Source organism: Anthonomus grandis, chromosome 8 (assembly GCF_022605725.1).
Source record: "Anthonomus grandis grandis chromosome 8, icAntGran1.3, whole genome shotgun sequence".
NCBI lineage: Eukaryota > Metazoa > Arthropoda > Insecta > Coleoptera > Curculionidae > Anthonomus > Anthonomus grandis.
Window position 1 is genome coordinate 23,390,895 of NC_065553.1, and position 24,225 is coordinate 23,415,119.

At 32.6% G+C, this 24,225-nt stretch overlaps 1 protein-coding gene across 2 annotated transcripts in view; it reads left to right on the plus strand.

Moving 5' to 3' along the window:
• The window catches only part of LOC126739293 (zinc finger protein 287-like), a 34,074-nt gene extending 10,166 nt beyond the window's left edge, over positions 1 to 23,908 (plus strand). For both annotated transcript variants that reach the window (XM_050444911.1, XM_050444913.1), the window contains exons 6-7: positions 14,241 to 14,510; positions 23,464 to 23,908. In XM_050444911.1, the coding sequence (XP_050300868.1) occupies positions 14,241 to 14,510; positions 23,464 to 23,767 (574 nt within the window). In that variant the 3' untranslated portion in view covers positions 23,768 to 23,908. The remainder of the gene's footprint in view (positions 1 to 14,240; positions 14,511 to 23,463) is intronic.
• Positions 23,909 to 24,225: the final 317 nt, after the last annotated feature.

Here is a 24,225-nt window from a genome sequence, read left to right on the forward strand (position 1 = left end):
GGCCTTCCTGAGATCATCAACTGTAAATATCTCACCATCTACCTCTTTGAGTTATTGTGTTGTTTAACTTGTAAAATTCCGAAAATTTATTGATTGGTGATTGGCGACATATTCTGGCATTGATTCCGGCTACGATTTGTTCTATAGTACCCCTTGCCGACCGTTTTTTTATACTGTGATCTTATTTCGCCAACCGACTTGCAAATTCTTGATGTATTTACAGGTATTTATGTCAATTTTACTGCTTTTAAAGGACTTTCATATAAACAAAATATATGCAGATTTATTCAGATCCCACGGATCTTTTAGCAATCTCGTTTTTGGAAATAATTTCCACACAGTCACCAGTTAATTTGCAAAAACTTGTTAAGCAACGAAAACAACTAAATACTTTGTTATAAGGCAGCCTACTATTTATCTATATACATAATAATAAGTGTATCTGTTGTACGCTGTGCTCAATTTATAAATACAACACACCACTTTTTGTATTCAGCGTATAAACAAAACAAAAAAAGTGGTACTTTACTGGTACTATAGCCGAAAGCGCTAGGCAGGATTTCTTTTGTTTTGATTATACGCTGAATACAAAAAAAGGTGCGTTTTATTTATCTATATTGACAAATAACTTAACCTAAAATATAAATTTACAAATTAATTACATACAGCTTAAACTTCTTAAATGTATACAAAAAAAAATACACACAAGACACACTAGTGAAACATATTATAAATGTTATATCACTGATTTTAAAATTAACTTTTTAAAAAATATTTTTATTATATAAAATCAAAAATTACAGTATCATGACTTAACTTAAAGAGTCTAATCTAATTAAATCTTTTTCAATAGTTTTTGTTATCCTATTTATACGTAAAATATGCCGATTCAGTGGGAACAGGCATCTTGGTTGACCGTGTGTGTGGGTGTCTGCTGATCCGGCGTCTGGGAAATGACTTATCTGGTTTAGATAAGTGTTATTTGATCCGGTGAGAACCAAGGACTGGGTGACTTTGTGAAGGTGACATTTGTTGTGGGAAAATTGGATATAACAGCTCCCCCATTAAGAAAAAAGTTGATGGGTGACAGCAACTTTTTAACACATCTGTTTGTTCGGGTTGAGCTCTAGTTCTTCTCCCTCTTCTACGAGATCTCCAATATGGATGCTTGGTCTTCTTCTGGGGAGGATCTTCCTCCATTGTCTGGTAAAAGTATTGCCTGGATGCTTAGGTGGTGAAGGAGGATAGTCATCGCTTGAAGTGGCGATTCCTATTTTGAGATTTCTTCGTTTTTTGCATTTACAGGTGATGTAGAGGATGAGCAATACTACAATCAAGATTATTGTTAAAATAGTAAACCAGCTTATGTGTTTGTTAACAAAAGGTTGCTTTATGAGCCGGTCCAGTTCGTCAGAATATTGGTTTAGCTTATGTTGTGCTATGTTGAGGTCCTCTACGTTCAATTTATTCAGTTTAAGTGGTTTCAAATCGGGCAAATGTATTTTTTCTGGTATGTGGTCACAGCAGCTATAGGGTATAATGACTGGATGACTGCTATAAGTGATGTTGTCATGTGTGTCAATCTGTTTTTGGGCGTGGATTCTCGTGCTGCCAACAAATGCATTACATTCAGGTTGGAGTTTCAAGAGTGTATTGTTGTTAGTGATTTTCGTGACGATATCTCTGGTACCACATTTGATTGTTATGGGAAGAGGGTCAGCAACGGCTATTAGCCATAAGTTTTGGCTAATTTCTTGGATGTTGTAATCTTTTGCAAGTATTATGGAAGTCTGGCATGTCCTGGGTAGATTACTTAGTTGTCTGAGGAGTTGGGCTTCACAGATGGCGTCTGTGTCTATTGGATATGGAAGAATACTGGAACATAGTTTTGTTCTTCCTCCAAGAGATTTACATGTTGCTAGGTTCCGGATTGTTACATACAACAGTGAATCATCATTTCGCGCAATGTGTTTATATGATGTAGTTAAAATATGATGAAGACCTGTTCGACTATCCAATATTGGAATTGGATACAAATTAAACAAAGTATATTTTTCAGGATCTACCAGTGGTATGTTGAGAACAAAAATTATTCTAGAATCTATTTGGTATGCTTGTAGTTCTATTATATCGAGATATTGAGCCACACTAGAAGTGTAGATTGGTAATGGAAGGTTATTGGTTTGTAATGATTGTGATATGTGCTTTAAGGACTCAATTAAGTCTTGCGGGGTGATGATTGAACTATGTAGTATTTTTAATCTTGCGAAAGTTATTGCATTTATGACATCATTAAGATAGTTTTCAATAAATGAATAACTCTCCATTAATGATTCACAAATGTTTAAAATTGCGATTTGGGATGAGTAGTATTTAAGTTGATCAGAAATATCCATTATTGAATTCCTAATTTCCTCTATATCTTTATTAAATGTTTCCTCGTCAACTTGAAGTTTTTGGATGGTGGCGTTAAAGTTCTTTATTACTGAGGTTGTTACGGAAATTTGATTTTTTAAGAGGTTCTCTAGTTCATGTTCGTCACGTGCTAGTTTGTCTATCCATTCATTAAAATATTCACCGTCTGAGGCATCTAGATTTCCAGTTATGGATTTCCAAATTGATCCCATACCGTTTATTAATCCACGTTTTTCTCTAAAAATGTATTTGCGTGTGTCAACCATAATGTCTGAGTATTTTTGATTTATGGAGTTTGATATTTGTCTAAGGAGACTAACGTGAGTTTGGACTTCCGTCTTAAAAGCTAACATTCGAGGTACGTCTTCATCGAGGGTGTTTAACAAGTTGTTTAGTATTTTATCATTATTTTCTATTGTATTTTTTATTAGTTCTAAATCTTTATAAACAAGAAGGGTCCATTTGTTATTAGAAATTTTTAATTTTGATTCTTCGTGAAAGAAGATTCCAATGGTATTGTTGATCGGTGTTATGGAATATTGGCAAAGGATGACTGGAAACAGTCCGAAGAATCTGAAAGAGAATTTACTCATGATAGGGTTTCATTCTATCAAAATTTATTTTTGATTTTTGATTTGTTTGGGGATTTAATACAATTGCTGAGTTTTTAAGAATTTCGAGAATTTCAAAGGGTCCGTTAAACTTATTCGCTGCTTTATTTGCAATTTGAGATTCTTTAATATATACTTTATTACCTACTTGATAGTTTGGAGGGTTTTGGGAAAGATGTTGATCAAAACGTTCCTTAGCTTTTTCTTTTTTTCTATCAGTTTTAGATCGTGCAACTTTATAGAAGTATTGCATTCGATTGCTTAAGTCTCGTACATATTTAGATATTAAAGCTTTTTCATTATAGATGGTTTCAGGAGGTCTGGAGGACGTATGCCCAAAAATAAGCTCATATGGTGTGAATCCGTGTGTTTTATTTTTTGTGTTGTTATAACAAATAACAGCATATGGTAATATGTTGAAAGGGTGATCGTTTGGATTTTCGGCTTGATTAGCCCGAATCATTTCTCCTAAAGTTGCATGGAATCTTTCGATTGAGCCATTGGATTGAGGGTGGCTTACACTAGAAAATGTTAGTTTTATCTCATAGAGTTCGCAAAGATCTTTCATAAGGATATTGTCAAATTCACGGCCATAATCTGCATGGATCCTTAAGGGAGTGCCATAATGTTGAAAGAATAATAGAAGGGTGTTGATTACTGTTTTGGCAGTTTTGTCACTTAAAGGGTATGCCTGCGTAAATTTAGTGAGTTCATCTCTTATGGTCAGTGCGTAATTTCTAGTTGGGTATTCATAAATATCGAGATTAATACGTTCAAATGGTGTTTTAGGAGTTTCGGTTATTACAAGAGGGTTGTTTAGGTTTTTCCTACAGGCTTTAACTTTTTGACAGGTTTCGCATGATTTTATAAGATTTTCAACGTCTTTTGAAAGACCTGGCCAATTGTATTTTTCTTTTATTCGACGTGTCGTTTCATTAATGCCACGGTGTAAGTTAGTTTTACCGCGATGGTAATGATCTAGAATTTGGGGAATTTCGTCAGCGTCGGGAGTTTTAATGAGATTTTGGCAAATTTTGATTTTAATGTCTTTGTCGGCGAAAACGTAAGATAAAATTTCTAAAATAGGTAATTCAAGGCGGTTTTCGACGTAATAAGTGATTGACATATCAAATTTATTTTGTCCCGTATAAATCACGTAAAACAAATGCTGAACTACCATTTCAGGGTCGAAAGGAAGGGGAATTATTAAATAATTTCGATTTTTGACAGATCTGCTAGAAAATATATTAATTTGGTTTGCTCCAAAGTTAGCGTCTTCTTCAAAGATATCATCTAATATTTTATGATGAAGCTCTTCTAGTTTGTTTTGCCAAAAAAAAGGTGACTATTCTTTTATGAGTATTTTCTAAAAGTTGTTCATTTGAAATTTCGATTTTAGAGTAGTCAATTAAAGATGTTGTTTCGTATAAATGGGCAAAATTATTATATTCTTCAGTTATTTTTTTATCGTCTACTATTACTTCATCTGATTTTTCATCAGCACTTAGGGTTGAGTCAGAATCGTCTTCGTTTGAAGCGAAAATTGAAATCTTCTTTTGAAAATTTGAGCAATCTTGAAAATGATTAATTTTAATTCTAGAAAGGGCGTCCGCGTTTTTGTTTACTTTTCCAGGTTTATGAATAATTTTGTAGTTATATTCTTCTAACTTTAAACGCCAGCGTGCTAATCTGCTTCCGGGGTCTTTAATTGAAAAGAGCCACGTGAGAGGGCGATGGTCAGTGACTAGAGTAAATTTTCTTCCATATAAGTATGGACGAAATTGCTTTACTGCCCACACAATTGCAAGGAGTTCCCTTTCAATGGTGGAATATTTTGTTTCAGCACTGCATAGTGTTCTTGACGCAAAGGCAATGGGTAAATCTTTGCCAACGGGGCCTTGAGATAGGACAGCGCCTATTGCATATGCACTCGCATCAGTGGTTAGAAGGAATGGTTCATCGAAATTTGGATATATTAAAATTGGGTCTGAAATTAACGCATTTTTGAGCTCGTCGAAAGCATGTCTGCAATCTGCATCAAAGTCAAAAGGTACATCCTTTTGGAGTAATCTTGTTAATGGTTTAGAAATTTTGGCGAAATTTGGGATAAACCGTCGATAATACCCAGTAAGACCAAGGAAGGACTTAATATCTTTCGGAGATTTTAATGTTGGAAAATTTTTTATGCATTTAATTTTTTCGGGATTTGGTTTTACTCCTTCTTGTGTTATCAAATGGCCAAGGTAAGCTACTTCTTTTCTAAGGAACTCACACTTGTCTGGTTGAATTTTAAGGTTGGATTTCCTTAGGCGTTTGAAAACATCGGTTAGTCGGTTAATGTGATCATGAATTGTGGATGAGTAAACGATTATATCGTCCATATAGACAAGACAGCGTTCATTTAAAATGCCAAGGAGGATATTGTCCATGACGCGTTGGAAGGTGGACGGGGCATTTTTAAGACCAAACGGCATTCTGATGAACTCATAATGACCGTTTTCAACAGAAAATGCTGTTTTCGGAATGTCTTTGGGGTCGATTTCTATCTGGTGAAAACCAGATGCGAGGTCAAGTGTAGTGAAATAATGACACTTTCCAAGTTGATCAAGTAAATCAGAGATGTTGGGTAGTGGGTATTTATCATCCACGGTAGTTTCATTAAGTTTTCTGTAGTCGATGACTACTCTCCACTTCTGTTTTCCAGAAGAATCCATTTTTTTGGGCACAACCCAAACTGGGGAGGACCATGGGGAAATAGAGGGCCTGATAATGCCTTGATCTAACATTTTGCTTACTTGAGATTTTACTTCCTTTTTATGGACGTGAGGGTATCTATAGGACTTAGTGAAAATGGGCCTGGCATTATTTGTTTCAATTTGATGTTTGATTTCATTAGTGAAAGAAAGTATATCGCCTTCGAGATAAAATATGTATTCGTATTCAAGACAAAGATTAGTAATAAGTTCAGTTTCTTCTTCGTTTAGATGTTCTGTGCGAAGTTGGTTTTTGATATTCTTAATTCGATTGCTGGATGAATTGGATTGAATTTCAGAAGTATTGTAATTTAGTAGGGTATGTGAAACAAAAGGTTCAATTTGAATATCGGAAAATTCTATACTTTTAGGGATAGCATTAGCATTGACTATTGACGTAAAAAATTCACCATTTGTATTTATGTGAACTAAAGCATTAGGGATGTGGACTTTTTCGATTTCTTGTCTAGATAAAATAGCGTCTGTATTTGAGAGATTGCATTTAAGTTTGAATATTTGTTCTGTTCTGGCTGGAATATTAATTTTATTTGGATAATTTCTTTTAGAGGAAGAACTCTCTTCTTTAAAATCTGTAGATTTCTCAATTTTGTAAAGTGGCACGGTTTTAAAATAAGTTATTAATTGTTTGTTGTTTAAATCAATAGTGCATTTATAATGTTCCAAAAAATCAAGACCTAAGATTCCGTCAAAATCAATATCTAAATTGTATATATAGACTTTATGTGGGTCTCCGACTTTAAAGGGTACAAGGGTCGATTCTGTAATAAGAAGTTTTTCAGCGGTAATACCTTGGATAGAAACTTTTTCGGGAAAACGTTGTTTAAAATTTTTCACGGCATTTTCTTTAAATATTGAAATACCTGCACCTGTATCGATTAATAGTTTTAAGGTATTTGTCGCGTCTGTAATGTAGTATAAGTTTTTAGGATTGACTGTTAAAAGGGGGTTTACATAAAATTCTGTTCCGGGAAATTCAGTGACGGGTCGAAATCGTCTAGATTCAATGTCTGAATTTGGTCTTGGATTTCTGTCATTTCTGACTGGTTTTCTGATTCGTGGGTCATATTGGACGTAAGGTCTGGTGGGTGGTTTTGATTGGATAGGGATAGAAAATCCTGATAATTTTGGATATCGATCTGATCTGCTGATTGATCGTATTGGTTGAATTCTGAGGGAAAATCATATCTATCGTGTGATTGATAATAGTTATTAGGGTAGCTATTTTCATAGTTAGGATCGTGATTGACAAAATGGGCTCTAAACTTGTCGGGATTTAAATTTGGATTTCTTTGTATTACTGAAGGACGTGATTGAAAATTATTTGGTTGTGGGTTAGAAGATGAAAAGTGGGGTCTTTGTTCATTGGGTCTATTTTGTTGAATAGGATTAGGCTGATTGTTATTAAAGAGGGGTCTTTGGAAATTGTTGTTGTTGCCATTTTGAAAATAATTTGGTCGTTGTTGTGAGCGACATTCATTAGCATAATGACCAATGCGGCCACATGAATGACATTTGGGTGGTTGAAGATTGGGTCTTTTGTTTATTGGTTGATTAGAAATTGGTTTAGGAGGGTTCGGTTTAACAGCTTTTTGATTTTCAAAGTAAGACAGTTGAAGTTCACGTCTTATGCGAACCTGGGCTTCTAAAAGATCTCTTGGGTTACTTGCTCGAATGATATGACCAATTCTGGGTTCTAATCCTGTTAGTAAGGTACTGAGTGCCATTGATTCGATTAGGGTTATTTGTGCTTGTTTTTCGTCAGTTGACAAATTAGATTTCTGAATATTTGCATGCATTTTTGCATTTAAGGTCTGAACACGATTTAGGAATGTTAAAGGAGATTCGTTTGTTATTTGTTTAACGCGTTGCAAGTCCTGAATGAGTGAGGATAGGTCTCTAGTATCACCAAAATGAGAGTTAAGTAGATGCTTTATTTCTGAGTATGATAAAGGGTTTCTAGAGCTTATTAGCTGTGCTGCTCTTCCGCGTAATTTATTTTTGATATGAATTACTAATAGATGTTTCTGATTTCTGGTGGACATGTTATAAGCACAATCGCAAGCATTAAGAAATGTTTGAAGAAAAATTTGATCTCCTTCAAACTCAGGAATTATTGAGAAAATTTCTGATAGTTTATATGGTTCTATTTCTGCAGCATTATTCGCAACATTATTATCGTTGTCTGTCATGGTGATCAATAAATCGATAGTAAATAAAATAAAACTACAAGCAATTTGTAAATATTTTAACTTAAAAATAATTGAAAAAGGAATTATTTGTTATTACAGATAAATGTATTGTTATTTAAAATTTTTAAATACTTCTTTTATTGAAGTTTAGTTTCTCTTTTTCTGATTAACAGAATAATCAAATCATAAATATTAAATAGTCGTGCAGTTTGACTAACTTTGATTAAATATTCAAATCAATAAAATTATAAAACAATAAAATATAAACACGTGATGATTCAATATTGTACTTACAGTAAGGAAATCATCTAGTTGATCGTCTTGTTCTCTACGCCGATTTAACTACCAGGGGCTTCACCAGGTGTTCCTTCCGTAGTTCGCCGTGAGTGAGGACGTCAGGACGTGCAGAATTATGACTTCGGGATTCTTTTATGGTTCTTTTTCTGTTAAAGGATAGGGATCCACCGTTACTAGTTAGAATGCTCGTGTTCTAGCAACGTTGTCAGATCCTACTATCGACTGCGCCAATTGTTATATCACTGATTTTAAAATTAACTTTTTAAAAAATATTTTTATTATATAAAATCAAAAATTACAGTATCATGACTTAACTTAAAGAGTCTAATCTAATTAAATCTTTTTCAATAGTTTTTGTTATCCTATTTATACGTAAAATATGCCGATTCAGTGGGAACAGGCATCTTGGTTGACCGTGTGTGTGGGTGTCTGCTGATCCGGCGTCTGGGAAATGACTTATCTGGTTTAGATAAGTGTTATTTGATCCGGTGAGAACCAAGGACTGGGTGACTTTGTGAAGGTGACATTTGTTGTGGGAAAATTGGATATAACATAAATATTAGTTGCTATTAAAAGAGGACTTGACTTTATATCCAATTGATAGAGAAAATTAATTTAAATTATAAATTGGGTTATTGCAAAGCAAATCTATCAATTTCACTTTAAAGAATTTTGGGTTGCCAAATAACCGACTTATGAGTGCAGTTGGCAGGTGATTATATATTTTTAATGCCTAAATATAGGAAGTTTTAAACTTGGCAGTTAAACGGAAAGCAGGTATATTATGTATTTATTGCAAAACCGTTCTTTTTTTTTATTTATTTATGCAATCTACAGACACAAAGTCCATTAAATGATTACAATTGGTCCATAATGACTAATAAGCACAGTAAGTAAGCACTACATATAACAAAATTAAAAAAAAAATAGATTCTTTGCCTCCCAGATAACACATTAGGTAACTTAAAAAAAAACTAAAAGGAAAAAAAAAAAATAAAAATATATACATTAGATATATCTTTTTAAATTTCCCAAATAGTTCGTAACATATGTCAATATGAAATAGTAGGTTGGTGGCACTGGACATTCGAAAAATTGGCGACTTTTTACCTAAATTGGTATTTGTTTTCTTTATATAAAAAGTTCCTAAATCTTTATTGTTATGAATATTTACCGTTAACAGCAGTTTTTCGAGAAGAAATGAACAATCTATATTATTATGAAGGATCTTATGTGTAAACAACAAGCAGGCCACAGTTCTTCTGGAAGTAAGTTTTTTTAATTTAAATTCTGTCAAAAGGTTTTCATAAGATATATCCATCAGATACACACCATGTTTTTTTATAGTACAAATACCGCAAAACCCTTTTTTAAACTTTTTCCAACATTTGTTCGTAAACCGAATAGAATGGACACCAAACAATCGAGGCATATTCCAATATGCTGCGAACATAGACATTATAGAGAGTAGTAATGGTCTTTAAATTAGTAAAGTTACAGGCATTACGAATTATAAATCCTAAAATCTTAAATGCCTTATTAACAACTGTGTTAATATGCGCATCGAAATGCAACTTATTGTCGAAAACTACTCCCAAGTCTTTTATTTCTGTTTTACATTTTAAGACATTAGTACCCATTTTATAATTGTAATTAATTGGCACTTTTTTTCTAGTAAAATTTACTGTAATACACTTTTCAACATTAAAAGATAATTTGTTTTGTTTTGCCCAACGTATTACTCTATTCAGGTCATGCTGAAAGAGTTCGCAGTCCTTCATATTATTAATTGCTCTATAAAATTTAAAATCATCGGCAAATATTTTACCATCACAATATTTTAAGCACAATGGTAGATCGTTGATAAGACATAAGAAAAGCAATGGCCCCAGGTTAGACCCCTGAGGCACCCCTGACAAAACGACAAAACTTCGAGATGTACACTCTCTATATACTACATACTGTATCCTTGATTGCAAGAATGAAGCAAACAACTGCAGAAGATCGTGCGATAAGCCAAACCAATCTAGCGTTCTTAACAAAATGTCGTGGTTGACTCTATCGAACGCTTTAGAAAAATCGGTATATATAACATCTACCTGTTCGTTAGAGTCAACCACGCCATTCAGCTTCTGCAAAAATGTGGTTAAATTTGTGACTGTTGACCTCTTATTCATAAAACCGTGCTGTTTTTCAGTGATAACACCGATTATATGATTATAAATTTTGATATATAATATTGATTCAAAAATTTTGGTTGGACAACAAATTAATGCTACAGGTCTATAATTTGAAATATCAGCCTTGTCACCACTTTTAAATATAGGAGCTATTTTTGAGGTTTTCCATAAATCTGGATACATTTTTTTTCCAATATTAGGTTAAATATTATTAATAAGGGCTTATCTTAGCTTAGAAAATCAATACATGCTTTAAAGATATAGGGTGGTATCCTATCTGGCCCGACCGATTTTTTAGGTTTTAATTTTTTTACGGCAACCCTAATATATTCCACAATAATACCCTTTACAAACAAAGTTGCATTTATCAGAGGAACCGCCGGAGTAAAATCCAGGGTGTAGCCAGAGGGATCTGATTGAACAATACTAGAAAAATGCGAGGCAAAAGCGTCAGCGATATCCCTGCTCTCGATTATTTCCTGGTCTCTGTATAACATTGGTGTATTGGATGAATTAGTACTTGACTTTGTTGAACTTGTGTACCTCCAGAAGTTACTAGGGTCGCTAGCTATTTTTGTTTTTACCTCCTCTATGTATTTTTTATATGCAATTTTAATGTCACTTTTTACTTTACTTCTGATATAAATGAAATTTGCTCTATCTGCTATTAGATTTTTTGTATTTTTTTCTCAATCTTTCCTTTCTTTTTAAATTTAAAATTATTTATTTAGTAAACCACGGTAGGTAATCCTTTTTACATTCAGGTGCCATTGGTACACATTTATCCAAAATATCATATATTTTTTTGAAAAAAATATTTGTCACTTGGTTTACATCAGAACTGCTTTTTAGATCATCCCTGTTAACATTTTCAAACAATTTGTAAAGTTTTAAAAAGTCTGCCTTTTTATAGTTATATTGGCTATTAAAAGTTTTTTTGTTAGAAGTATTGCTAAATTCAAGTTTGCAAAACAAAGTGGTATGATTATACCGGATATTCCCTTATAAAAGGAGAGTCGTTTCTATTTAAAGTTAAAGAAAAAAATTGCTCAAAACAAGATCAAAAACCCTATTTCTGTCGTTAAGAATTTTATTATGTTGTCGCAAGTCTAAGAGGTTTATCATTTGTAAATATCTACTTTCTATGTTATTAAAAATATTCCCATTTTCTACATCTACTAAAGTGGGTATATTAAAGTCCCCTAAAATAAGAATTTTATTATTTTGGCCTTGTAGATACCTTTCTGCAGTATCAAAAAATTCACTATAAGTGTCATATGACATCCTTGGAGGTATATAAGTACTACATAAATACAAGTTTTGAGAAGAAAAACATAATTTAATCCAGATATCCTCTATGTTACTATTATTGCACGATATGGGTATATCTGATTAATAACAAAATTAAAAAGTATAGGTTTAGAGGGGGTTGTTTTGAAATGGTTTAGCATGTATTTAAAAGATATAAAACAGGTATTAAAAATTAATGATGTTTTATCAGAACCGTTAATAAATAAATATGGTGTTCCACAGGGTAGTGTATTAGGATCGTTGCTATTTGTAATATATATTAATGATTTAATAGATTATGTTGAAGAATGCACAACTTATCTTTTTGATTTTTGATGCTTTATTTAATTTTACTACATTAAACACACATGAGCTTCAAGTTAAATAATAATATTTATACCGATTTTAAAAATTAAATAATATTTTAAAATCGGTTCATGAGTGGTGTAATTTAAATGATTTAATAGTTAACATCTTTAAAACAAAGTATATGATAATAGCAAAGGAATGTTTTATAGACACTTACCAGCACAGTATAAAAATAGGCGAACATTCGATAGAATGTGTAACAAAAATTAAATACTTAGGCATAAAGATAGATCGGTTAAATTTTAAAGGTCATGTATTTGAGATCATTAAGAAGATTTCATATAAGATTTATTATTTATCTAGATGTTCACCTTACTTAAGCTTATGGATAAAAAAACTATTTACAATGTACTTATCCTGCCTCACTTTAATTATTTTTGTAGTCTATTATTTTTATTAAAACCAAATGACTTGTCTCGACTTAAAAAGTTGCAAAATAGGGCCATGCGTATACTAGGTAAACCAAGATTGACCTTAATAAAAGATATGTTACAGGTCTTAGAATAGTTACCAGTCAGAGAGCATTTTCTACTCAATACGCTGACATTTGTCCATAAGATTAAAATTGGTCATGCTCCACAGTATCTGTTGAGTAAAGTCACATTCTCTGCCAAAATACATGATCATAACACGCGATCGAGAAGTAATTTTTATATCTCTAAAGTTTCTCAATAACGTGCTCAAAATTCATTCTTTTTTAATGGTCTAAACAAATACAATATGTTGCCAATAGAAATCAAAACAATCAAAAGTATAAAGTTTTTTAAAAGGGCTTGCAAACATCATTTAATCATAAATTTAGTATAATAAACCAGTTATTTCTAAAAAAAAATTCATGTTTTGTCTGGTTTGTGTCTCGTTTTTTGATAATATACATATGTTTGTGGTAATTGCATAGTGTTTGTTAGTTATTCAATTCTTTTTTAAAAATAAAGTAAAGTAATATGGTAATTATTAAGTAACCTTGTATAACTTCTATTAGTTTTTGACTAAATAAACTATATATAAAGACTGTTTTTTTTTAGAGGCGGAGAATTTTAAATTGAAATTAAACACAAAATATTTTATTGATATGAACGAATTTGCTTTTATATTAAAGATTTTTTTTGGCATTAATATTTAAAAATGATTTCGGGCAAGTGGCACGGGCATATGGCACGTTTCTGCAACGGCTTCCAATTGAGGCACAAAAAAGTTGGTTATCATGTTTCTGTATCGCTCACCGTTTACTGTAACGTTCTGACTATCAGCATTTCTGAAGACATAAGGAGCAATGATTCCACCGGCCCATAAAGCGCACCAAACGGTTAGTTTTTCTGGATGTAGCGGTTTTTCGCCAGTAGCTCGTGGATTCTCGTCCCCCCAAATTCGGCAATTCTGCTGATCCTGGGGTTTCAGGTCGGCTGTCATAAAAAACAGTGTTGCCAAATGAAAGTTCTCCGTCTCTAAAAAAACATTCTTTATAATCTGCATTATCTACATTCAAATTATATCTTGTCTGGTCTAGAGTGGAGAGTTGTCTGGCATATCTTCTACTATTACAAAATAATTTAGATTTTTTCGAATATACAGAGGACACTAGTACACGCAGTATATAAGTAGAATAACTGAATAAGTAGTAATTGGGAAATAATTTCTAGGAAATAGGATTCCCCTGAACCTTTTAAAAGCATATTAGGTTAATTAACTGGGCAATTAGCCCAGGATACTATGGCATAACTTAACAATGATTTTACATGAGCATAATAAGACGTAACATTTTTTTTGTCAACAAGACTTTTCGGTTTCTGAATAGCAACGTTATGAGTAACAAGCTTAGCAATGATTAATGTGTGACCTTTACCAACTTAGTCAACTATCAATCACAATTTCCAAAAACTTGTTAGATCTCACCTGACTTATTGAAACAGGCTGGACCAAATCAGCCGTAGAGATAAGAAACAACACATTGAAATGTGATAGTGACCAGATTATAGTCAGTTACAGGGTATTTTGGTCAAAAAAAACAGCCCTAAGAATGGCTTGGTTATAATTCGAAATGTCTGCAGCAAGAAATAATTATTTATTTTTAGTTTTGTTGACTACATCGCTGTAATAACGAATTATTATTTGCAGATTTTACACGACAACCTCCCTAAAACGTCACGAGTTAACGCATACGGGAGCCCGTCCGTACGCCTGTCAGTATTGCGATAAAAGTTTCAGGTCCAAGGGGGAAATGAAGAAACACGAATGGCAACACACCAACGTGAAACCGTACACGTGTAATTACTGTTCCGCGGGTTTTAGGCAAATGTATAATAAGAACATGCATATGATGACGCACGGCGGAGACTTTCGGTGTTCGATGTGCGGAAGAGGTTTTGCTGATAAAAATATATTGAGGTAAATTTATATTATTGTAAGAATACACTTCTTTTATCTTTTAAAACACGTTTTATTACTTCTAAAGTCAAGCTAAAACTAAAAATTCCACATCCATAATCTCGTCATCAAAACCCTATCGGTAAAAACACTCACCAAATATAATATAGCCATTCGTCGGCCCTTTTCTGTTAAAAATGCTTATATAAATACAGGGTGGCCCATCGAAAACAGTCCAGCAAGCTTTGGGGCCCTTTTTTAAAAAATGCTCGGACCCGTCGATTTTTGAATTTAGGGAGACAACTTTTTTAATACTTTCAACCAACACCCACTCAAAGACAAGGCCTTAGTGCTTGGGGCGTGACGTCATCGATGTAGGCCACCGATTTTTAAAAACCAAGGGATTTCATATGCTAATATCTCAATATTTGGCTTATTTTAAAAAATGCTAGGAATAGAATAGAGTTCAGGAAACATTCAAAGGTATGTTTTAGTTCTGGTTGAATGTCAGGTTAAATATTATGGTGTATATGTGTATAGTAATATTAAATGCAGACTCCCAACTCCCCTACATCTGCGCCAAAATTCAACATACGTATTTAGGTATTTTTTTAATTTTTTTTATACCATTAAGTAGTAAAAAATGTTATTATATACACATAAATACATATATTGACTTTAAAAGCTTAAAAAGCTTAGGTATACTCCAGTTCATGTAATTTTTTAATTGCAGAAAAAGAAGCACATTTTTTCTTCGAGGTGTCAAAATCAGGAAAATAAAATTTTTGGTCTGGTTTAGAGTTAAGCCAATTATTAAATACACATTTAAGTAAGTGAACTGTGTCAAATATAAAATAATGGTCTCTGATTATCTATGGGATGAGGATAAACAATGCTAAGTTGGTCTGCAGTTGAAAAATGACTAATGGCATTATTATCACACTATTAAAAAACTATGTACCCAATCTCCTCTAAATTTTCAATAATTGTCTTAATAAAATTATGAAGTATGTCTGATGTAATTTTGGAGATGGGAGCTATGTGAACTACTTCCTTAAAGCTGGAACACACACTTGTAATCATAAAAGTAAATGCCGTTGAAGCTAGAGACTTATTATTGACTGATGTTACCAGTGATATTACCGCCTTTATAGTCCATGTAAGGGTCAATATGAATTTCATCAAAAAGTAGTGTCACAAATCTGTCATGATCCTTTAGTAAACTAAACACATTTCGGGCATAAGTTAAAAACATTTTTTTTTCATCTATGTGGGGATCGGTCATGTGTTTGTTACAAATACCTATTATAGTTTGAGGATGTGGTAAAATTAGGGATCCATAATCTCTTAAATACTTGTATGCATGAGGACTAATAGTATAGATTATAGAAGTCAAAATTATTGTACTACTTGAATATCTGTACCTTTCCTTTGCAGTTGTAAGCAAAGCTAATTGTTCACAAATAAAATCTAAAGAATGAACTATTTTGTTGTCTTCAATGTTTTTAAAACTTTTTAGTATGTTTGACACAAAATGGAACACACATTTCATTTTATTTATGTCATTTGATGGTTTGGCATGATCGAGAATAGTATTGCCAAGGATATTGTAGCAGTCTCGGTAGCAGTATTTGTAGGTGGCAGATTTAAGTCACAGTCGGGGTTGTCATTATTGGTAACATTTTCCTCCAAAGGCAGGGTAATAATAGTAAGGTCTATTGCTTCAAGTATTGCATATAAATCATCTAAACTATGGGAAGTATATGGAGTTTTAAATTTTGATGTTAAAACACAAACTGGCTTGCTATATAACAAAGTTTCAAAAGTTTCAGTCATGGTTTTAGTAAATCTATTGTAAAAATTTTACCTGTGTTGGAATCTTGAACTTAATATGTATAATAAAACGTATAATAAAGTACTCTTTATTATACTACCTTCAGGAAAATGAGCTTCACATACTTTGGTGTTGTTTGTGGGCTCAAAGTCATCTCTGTGTATGGCTTTTACCCATTTTCCCCTTAGATTTATGTATATTTATGTTATATATCCTTAGGAAAATCGAAGACATGCACTTTAGGTCCGTTTTTATAGTTTCCGTTACAACCCGGAACACAACACATTTGAGACATATTTACACTCTGGTATAAACTACAAGCCAAACTAGTAGAAAAACATTAAATTAAACACGAACTGAAGTATTAAAGTCTGATATAAACAAATAAAACCGCGGCGCGCCGGAGACCCGGTTTTTCCGAGGATTTTTCTAGTCCGAAAGTACGATTTTGCGATTTAAAAGTTACATAAATATAACATACACGTTTCGCGGAAATAAACAGTTCCGATTTTAGAAAAAAACACAAAAATGAGCTAATGTTTACTGCGGATCTCGTCAGAAATACCGGCAACCACAGAACATAAATATAAACAACCTAACCTCTCGTTTCATCAGGCGGCACATTAGTAGATGCGCCGCTGTCAGATTTATATAGAAAGAACTCCTATTGGCAAGTAACAAGGTATTAGATAAATGATAAAATTTGAAAAAATGGAAGTTTAAATTATGAAAAGAGAAATAAGGATGCACTCTTTTTTTTAACTAAATTGTAAAGTAAGAGCAGTTAAAGATAAAGATTTAATTATAATTATTTTAAGATAGTAATAGAGCATCCTAATGTTCACGGCAATCTGCAAAGTCTGGCAGCGTTGCAGGCAGCCTTCCGCGGACGAACAACGACAGCGTCAACAGCCGAATTCACCTGAAAATCAACCTGAAGTGCATGGCCCAAACGCGTGACGTCACGAGCAAAATTTTTTGGAGCGCTTTGTCCTTTTGTAGAGGTGTTATTGTTTCAACCCCTTAACATCTACTCCTTGGCGGGGGTTGCAACCACCCTCAAAATCTTAAATAGGAGTGGGGGTCTTGACCCACTCACACCTTGGTGTGAGCTTATTTTAAAGGTCTTTTTATTCTTGTTACAACTGCCAAGTTTGAAATTGCAGATTAATTTAAGTTGTAGCAGTATGACAGCTTGGCAAAGATTTTGAAACAATACCATTGTTAAATACTTTTAGCACTAGTTTTTAGAAGTTCTTGATTTATGAAACAAAAACGCTGCCCTCTTCAATTTTTGATTTTAGAAAAACGATTTTTTGTTTCAATTTTTAATCCCACAACTTCAACCCTTTAGCAGGGGCTTATTAATTGCTTTTTGAGTGGCAGGATTCGACAAAAAATACGTCATATTTACTAATATACAGAGTGTTCATTTGAAAACTTCCCACCACGGATTTATCGAAAAGCACTGTTTAAAAAAAAACAAACGCCGAAATACGTCAAAAGGTTTGTCAAAGTTTCTCTTTCACCCTCTGCCCCCCAGGGTCATCCCCTTAAAAATTTTAAATGGCAAGGGGTATCGAGTAATAGCTTGTTTAAAAGGTCTTTCGAAGTCTTTTATTTTGACGTTTGATTTTTTTAAATCGGTCGATTCGTTTTCGAGAAAATGAGAAAATGTTTGTTCATCTTAATTTGTTCAGATAGAAAACCAAAACATGAAAATATCAGTTTTTATTTCAATAAGTGTTCAAAATGTTTCCCGTTTCTGGCCAAACAATGATATAGGCGATGTTCAAATTCCTGAAATTCCTGAATTTTGCATGCATATGGCCATACTAAAAAAACAAACATAAATATGGATTTTTCTGATTTTTGAAGCTAAAATTTACAAAAGATTAGGTTGTGTTATATCAATGTATTCAGAAAAAAAAATGCAAAAATTTGACGTTAAAATATATAGAGTGTTCCATTTAAAAAATACCAAGTTTGTGCACAATCTCAAAAACAGTGCTCTAATTTTTTTTTTTAAATATGCCGCTGAGTTTTATGTAAAAATATCTATTATAAGCAGTTTTAATTTTTTTTCTATATTATACAGGGCCTGAGAAATAATTACATCTTAAAAAGTGAACATTTTTGTTTTCGGCCTGTATTTCAGAAACAAAAGTAATAATAATAATAGTATGTCTTTATTAAAAAAAAGCAATATTAATCTTACAATATTACTTAATACTACATTGCCAAAAAGGCGAAGATTAGCTTAAAGCTAGTCTTTAATTCTTAACCTTCCTAACATTCACAGTTTAAATAAAGAAAACGAGAAAAAAAAACAAAAAAGAAACAAGTATATATAAGTATTTATCTTCTAAAAAACTAGACTAGATTTTGGATTGATTTAAAAACAAACGTTTATAATATTTCATATACACATTTAACGAAGTATTAAATATTGGTTTATAAGTATTAAAGAACTTAACGGCATAATAAGTAAAAGATCGCTCGAACAGAGCCGTGGAATGGTGCGGCATGGTCAAGATATTGTATCTAATATTTTGAGTGTGAACCTGGTTTCTTGGTATTAACTTTTCAAAAAGATATTCAGGACTTTGACTAATATATAATCGATACAGAAAAGTAGAAGTGAAGAATTTGAATAGGTAAGGTAGCGTTAACCACCTCAACTGAAATATAGAGTCTGATACATGATCAAACTTTCCGAGGTTAAAAATAAATCTACAACAAATATTCTGCACGCGCTGCAGGCGGTAACGATTTATTTGGTCTAAGCAAGGATAATATTATTATAATAATACCAAGGATAAAATGTGTTTATTGGCATAAAACATCCGCATGCGTAAATAACACCTCTGCAGAAGAGTATTAACATGTTCCTTAAACCTTAAATAATTTTCTATTTTAAGTCCCAGAACCTTCACAGTATCAGAGAACAACATAGTTTCGTTATCCAATTGAATGTGAACAGTTTCCATTATATTTTTATGTGATCCTCGGTTTGAAAACAAAACCATTTTTGTTTTATTAGGATTAATGACAAGGTTACGCTCTTTTGAAAATTGATTTATTACGTTCAGACCATAATAGTATCAGCCACGTTATCAAAATTAGCAAAGTCAAAATAATGTATGTATTGAGTGTCATCAGCATACTGATGTATTTTAGAATCTTCAACTAGACCGGGTAAATCTGAAGTATATATAAGAAATAATAATGGGCCTAGGATCGACCCTTGTGAGACACCAGAAATAATATTTTTCGAAATAGAATATTGATTATTCACCCTCACTTTCTGGGTTCTACGCCACAAGAAAGTTTTAAAAAAGGACAAAACAACCTCACTACAGCCATAATATTTCAGTTTCGCTACAAGCAAATTATGATCGATGACATCAAATGCTTTCGAGAAATCAGGAGCTATCATAATGGCTGAAATCTTTTTGTCAAGAGCTCGCATGATATTATCGGTGACGTTTAGAAGTGAACTAGCTGTACTATGATGTTTCCTAAAACCAGACTGATGGGAAGGGAGGATATTATTTGACATTAAAAATGATGACAGCTGCATATAGACTATTCTTTCGAGAACTTTGGAGATTACGGGAAGCAAACTTATCGGACGCAAATCTTGAACACTTTCAGGACTGGAGGATTTGGGAATCGGACATACCACTGACTTACGCCAGGCCCTGGGACAATATCCTATCTCCAAACAACAATTTATAATATGAGTGACATGATCCTGAATATCAGGGAGACATGAGTGTAACATACGTCGAGTTACGTTATCCACCAGAGGCATTGGACCTAATATTTTTTATAGTTTTTTCGACAGTATTTTGGTCTACTAAAGAAAAATGAAAATTATCCTTGGTAAATTTATTACTGGAGTACAAGTTAATTTTGTTTACACATTTATCAGATTTATTAAAGACGCTTACAAAAAAATCATTTATTTGATTTGGATTAGATATATTAAACGGCAGCTCGTTATTATTCTTGGTTGTTTTAATATTTAAAGTTTTTAGACCTTTCCAAAGTTTTTTACCAGTTTTGTCACTCTCCAAGCTTGCAAGATATGCAGCTTTTTCTCGTCTTATTGATGCCAACGCAAAATTACGACACTCCGTGTAACATTTTCAATTTTCTAAACACTTGTGATTTTTGTATTTAGTCAAAGCCTTATCACGTTCCTTTAAAATAAGTCTTAAGGTGTCTGTCAACCAGGGAGCTGGCTTTTTACTGACTCTTATAGTTCTGTAGGGTGCATCAATATTAAATAAACAATTAATATTTTGTTATAAATATTGAACTTTTTTATTTATGTCCTCAAGATAATAAATATTATCCCAGTAAATATGTGATAAATCGATCCTAAAATATATCTCATTGAAATATTTAAAATTGCGAATGGTTATAAATTTTCTCTTTTAACTACTAATTTTAAAGTGCAAAGAGGTATTTGGTTGTGATCACTTAAACCCGAAATTACGGTGCCACTTTTATGACAAATATCTTTAGTGTTAATAAAAATGGGATCTAAGCATGTTGCAGTAGTATTTGTTATACGAGTTGGTTCATTTATTAATTGTACATACCCAAAAGAGTTAAGCATAGAATATAATGAATTGGGATTTAACATATCAATATTTAGATCTCCGAGAATTACTGAATAATCATAGGTCACTAAAAGATGTGGAACAACTTCTTACAGGAAATTTATAATTTCAAACGCTTTCGATTTAGGGGGCCTGTATATTATAAGTATTGCAATATTGTGTATACCAATTTTAATATTTAGGAGCATAAATTCAAAGCTTACATTATTACCATTAATATTTACAATTTCGCACTGAAACATTGACCTGACAGAGATGCCAACACCACCCCCAACTCTGTCTAATCAATCCTTTCTAAAAAAATTATAACCTGGCATAGAAACCGCACACACATATATTTTCTTACTTTTCCACTTATACCCAAAATATCATATTTATTGTTTAAAAAATTGGGAAAATCCGGAAAACTTTGCAATAAAGATCTAATATTTAAATTGACTACATTTAAATAATAATTTAATTGTTTGTTAGCCATTTCTTATAAACTATTGATATAAAATAAACTATATAAAAAAAAAACAAAAATAGCTATTTATCCCAGTAAAAAAAGTTATTCGTAGTTAATATGAGATCCAAGCTTTAAAAGATATTTCTGATAGGAAAGACAATTTTGATCAAAGCTATAGTGGTTAGTAGAGATAGACTTTACATTATGTTTGTTGTGAGAACCTAATTTAACACAATTAATACACATTTTTTTTTCAGAAATACGTTATTTTAATTTATTATTTTTTTCCGCATTTGGGACAAGTGTCTTTTTGTTCGCGACAGTCTTTTACGGTGTGACCATATGCACAACATCGAAAACATGCAGATAGTCCCCCACAACTGACTTGCTCCATCCCACATAAACCGTTCCTATTACTAGAAGGCGCTTACGAAGTGCCGGGGAAACTTCAATCACAAGGTTAATTTCGTTATTGCGTTGCTTTAACTTGCTAATATATTTGATTTCAGATGCTAAATCTGATATATCATTTAAAGACGTTATATTGCCTATTATTTGGTCCGGTGTATCTAATCCTTCTAAACGCACTCCCTTTATAATTAATCTTTTAGCTTAATCAATATTATATTTTTTGCCCATTTTTGCAATTAAACTAGTTTTTAACGTCTACAGCGTCTTAACAGTGTACTGCAACTCCACAACGAATTTTCGTTGTATTGTTTATGCAAGCTTTAATCTGACCCGGATTAACGGAATATGTAATATCATTTAAAACATCATCGTCCTTGGTATTCTTGTTGTTACTTTTAACAGTTAAGGCAGAAGAATTTGCTTTAACGATATCACTATATTTGTTGTAAGGTTGTTTGTTAGAAGTGCTACTTTTATTAGGTAATAATTTAGTTTTAAAGCTATTATTTTCATTACTCTCAAGGGAATCTATATTTGTTTTCTGCAAGTTAATGGTATATTCAGAGTTTTTTAATAACCAATTTGTTAACTCAAGCTCCTGCTGCAAACAGGAAACCTTAATTTCCAAAATGGTATTTTGAGTATCGACTTTGTTGCCCTTAAAAGCCTTTGTAACATTTTCATTACATTTTTTGCACAGCCAATGTAGGTTTGGTGTATCAACAACAATTTTTAACCATGAATCCTTAATACCAGAGTATTGCACGTGAGACTTAGTCGAACAACCGCTGCATTTAATCTGCTTGTTATTATCAATGAAATTGTCGCTACACTCGCAGCATGTATCCACATATACATCCGGAGCCATGTTGAGCTCTCTCTAATTCAAGGAAATTGAGCACAATCTGGCAACGTTGCAAGGCATTCACCAAAAGTTTCGCTGCACAGTAAGCAGTGGAAATCGGAATCCCAGATAATTGTTATTACAAATATGCATGAACACCGCAAAAAAAAAAGTTAACATGCAAATAAGCACTTACTGTTTTACAAGTAAAAACGTAAGAACGGAACTTGCCTTCAATAGTCGGTAAAGATTGCACATACAGGGTCGTGAAAACCGTAAAGCTATATCTTAAAAAATTATAGAGGTGCCGTGCAATCTCATCCAAAATGGGACACAGTGTACTTATACCCTAAATAATCTAGGGTTGAGAAATGCGGGCTGGAAAGTTTTCGGTGCGCCACCCTGTATGAAAGAACAAACACTAAAACATATAGAGTTGGAATTGCAAGTATTTCCTAACTGTTATATTGGCATATTAGAAACACTTTATCCTTTTAGTGCTATGGTTGGAACCTTTGGTATGATGCTCAAATTACGAGACAGTTTTACCACTAACCAAAACTCTTCATTTTTACTCTCGATACGTGTTTCGCTAACGATGTTTGCCTCTTCGGGAGAAGGTTTAAACTCACGAGTTTTTGTAATTGAGTCTCGTAATTTGACTTTATCATTTCTAAAAATGACTTCAAGAATTAATGCGTTTTCGTAAGAACTTCCTCATACTACGAGTATTATAGCATAATAAATATAGCACAATAAAAAATATTATTATTATATCACTGACGGACCCATTTGTTTTATAGTTTCCACCTTAAGACCAAACACGGCATAAAAAAACCAGATCAAGACATAAACGACGAAACAAATACAAACGACGAACCCGCGAAATTGGCAGACGATCCTTCGGAACTGGAAGACGATCTGGCATCGCAATACATTCAAATCGAAGGCGAAGAGACTCTGCAATTCGACGGCGAAGAGTACTACATCACTGAATACATCGAAGAAACGGAAAACGAGACCGCCGACGCCCTAATAGTGAGCCAAATGAACGCAGGCAGTTCCAAAGGTGAAACGCTAGTGGAAACCATTGAAACGTTCGAGTGAAATAAAACGCATGATTCAAAAGCTTTCGTTATTTATATTTAAACTTTTTTTTCCATTTTTTTTTAACCAAAAAAGTGGAATCAAACATTATTTAACAAACTACTTTTTCAACAATATACGATTTCTAGTTTTATAATATAACTATATTGTGTTTTTTTTTTTCGCTAAAATGGACCGAGTTATGGACACTTTCCTACTCTGCTCTTTATAATCTATCCTGATATATTATATCTCTATTCAACACATTTTTCATTGGTCCAAAAATTATTAAATTACGTTACAATATTAGGTTTAATAATATACAGGCTGGAATCAAAATATTACCCCTTTGAACTTGCTTTTAACGCAATTATTGTAATAATTAAAAAGTGGGCATGTCCTAAAATGATCTTAGATATAATAACTTATTAATTACATAATTCTATAGGGGTATTACATAGGAATTTAGTAAATTTCAT